Source organism: Phytophthora parasitica (genome assembly GCF_000247585.1).
Source record: "Phytophthora parasitica INRA-310 unplaced genomic scaffold supercont2.175, whole genome shotgun sequence".
In the NCBI taxonomy this organism is placed as follows: Eukaryota; Oomycota; class Peronosporomycetes; order Peronosporales; family Peronosporaceae; genus Phytophthora; species Phytophthora nicotianae.
In genome coordinates this window covers 5,300-7,246 of record NW_008649161.1, presented here as the reverse complement: position 1 = coordinate 7,246, position 1,947 = coordinate 5,300, and the positions used below count along the sequence as shown (strand labels likewise).

The 1,947-nt window shown below is 57.9% G+C and overlaps 1 protein-coding gene across 1 annotated transcript; it reads right to left on the bottom strand.

Annotated features, from left to right (window-relative positions):
• Positions 1 to 243: 243 nt before the first annotated feature.
• On the bottom strand, positions 244 to 1,749 carry PPTG_19751 (hypothetical protein; the record flags this gene model as incomplete). The annotated part of the gene is made up of 3 exons (XM_008918289.1): positions 244 to 743; positions 852 to 1,065; positions 1,225 to 1,749. The coding sequence occupies 3 exons, from the start codon at positions 1,747 to 1,749 to the stop codon at positions 244 to 246; spliced, it is 1,239 nt and encodes a 412-aa protein (XP_008916537.1).
• Between the last annotated feature and the right edge of the window lie 198 nt (positions 1,750 to 1,947).

The following is a 1,947-nucleotide window of genomic DNA, read 5'->3' as shown; positions in this document are numbered from 1 at the left end:
CCTTCGAAGTGACGATTTTGGAACGAGGTGGGACTTGCCTCATTGGAACAGTGACGTAATAAGGACGGATGAAATCAAGGGGAACGAGGCGCGTGTCGGCGTGCCAGAACACAACATGATGAAAGGGGAGCCTGAGAGTGATTAAGGAGCCTGGATGTGAAACGGAAAAGAACGCTGAGATTGGAATAGAGTTAAGGGATAGCTTGGGCATAAGACTTGACGAGAAGGGCGGAACGCCTTGAATCACAAGACGTGGACGTTCTGAGAGTCGTTCTCGTCGCCGCCGTTGTCCTCTTCGTCGTCGACTTCGTCACCTTTGTCTTCTCCGTCTTCGTCATCCTCGTCGGCGTCCTCGTCATCACCTTGAGCCGGCGTGCCGGTGCCTGCGCTGGAAGATGCAGCTTGATCGTCGTCATTCTCGGCGTCCTCTAAGTCGGACCAGTCTTCGCGATCGCGTTCTCTCTCAGATGGTGGATCGACGGAGGGGAGTTCGTAAGTCCGGCCGGCTATCTGGGCCAGAACGTCGAGTTGGCGTTGCTTGACGCCGCTGTAATTGATAAGAGTCTTCCAAGGGTTGACGTTCGGATTGATAATCCACGACGTCTTGAGCTTGGTTCCTGACATGAGATCCTGCCGGATACGAGCCAACGCCACCATGGAGAGGCGATTCTTTGCGATGACCTTGGGATTTAAGGCGTCGGTGAACTCGAGGAAGGAGAGCACCTGAGGATATCCATAAGCGTCTATCTTCGCCGGATTGAGGGCTTTCTCCAGCGTAGCCACGTACCGGGCCTGATTCTTATCATGGAGGACTACGAGATCTTCGGCGATAGGACCCTAGGGCTGTCGACCTCCGCGTGGAGACTTGCCGGGCTGGCCTCCGAGCCAGAACATTTCAGGACGCTTTTCCAGCTTCTCGAGGAACGCGTAGAAGCCCCACGTCTCGATGCAAAGGCTCGTAAAGGTCAGACGAGCATGAGAAGCTCGCATTTTGAGCTTGCGGCGATTAGACTGGGCTGTGGTTGTCTCGAGGGGACGTGGAACGCCCACTCCCAGAATACGCGTCTGTGGGTCATCCAGAACCGCCAGTGGGCTCGATGAATGTCCTGATTCTCAGCTTGGTCATACCACAGAGGTCGACCCGACCAGTGGTACGCCAGGAGCCAAGGGACCTTGCCGGCTTCTTCAGCCTTGTGGAGGACAATGGCAACCCCCGGTTCGCACGACCCGAGGAGCGTTGGGATTCACGTCAATCAGCTTGGCGTAGTCGTATGAAGGAAGCGTCAACTTCTGGGAAGAGCGCGGCTTCTTGGCGGACGACTTGGTGGCAGTGTCGCCGGCGCTGGCCTTCCGTTTGGAGGACTTCTTGAAAGACGTAGCAGGTTTCTTGCCCGAAGCCTTGGTGGAGGGCACGGACGGGGTTGCGGCTCTTGGAACGCCGGACGCGGCTGGCTGAGTCACGACCGGGGGTGCGGCACTTGGAACGCCGGGCGCGGCGGGCAAGATCACGACTGGACCTTGGAGGCTGACATTCGACTTGCCTTGGAAGATGTCTTCGACGAGTTGGTCGAGATGTGGGAGGCCCGTAGACATGCCGTTGACCCCGAGATGTGCGCGTATCTTGCCCCAGAGTTGTCGCTTGAGAGCGTCCTCGTCGGAGGATGAAAGACCGTGCTCTTCGCGGTCAAGGTCCGCGTCCAAGAAGGCGCGGAACCGCTTCAACTCGGCGGCGGTGAACTTGGTCGTCATGGCGGTCGCGTCGATCGATGAAAGATTCGAAACTGAAGGATCCCATACCAGAAAAAAGTTGGTGACTGCCGGTGGGTGCGCCAGGGGTACGCCACCTGCGAAGGGACGTTGAAGTGGAACGCGATGACGGGAATTGACCCCGAGCGAGAGGGCGCTGGGTGGGACGCCTGCCCTGGCTGTGGACGACGGTTGGAGGTA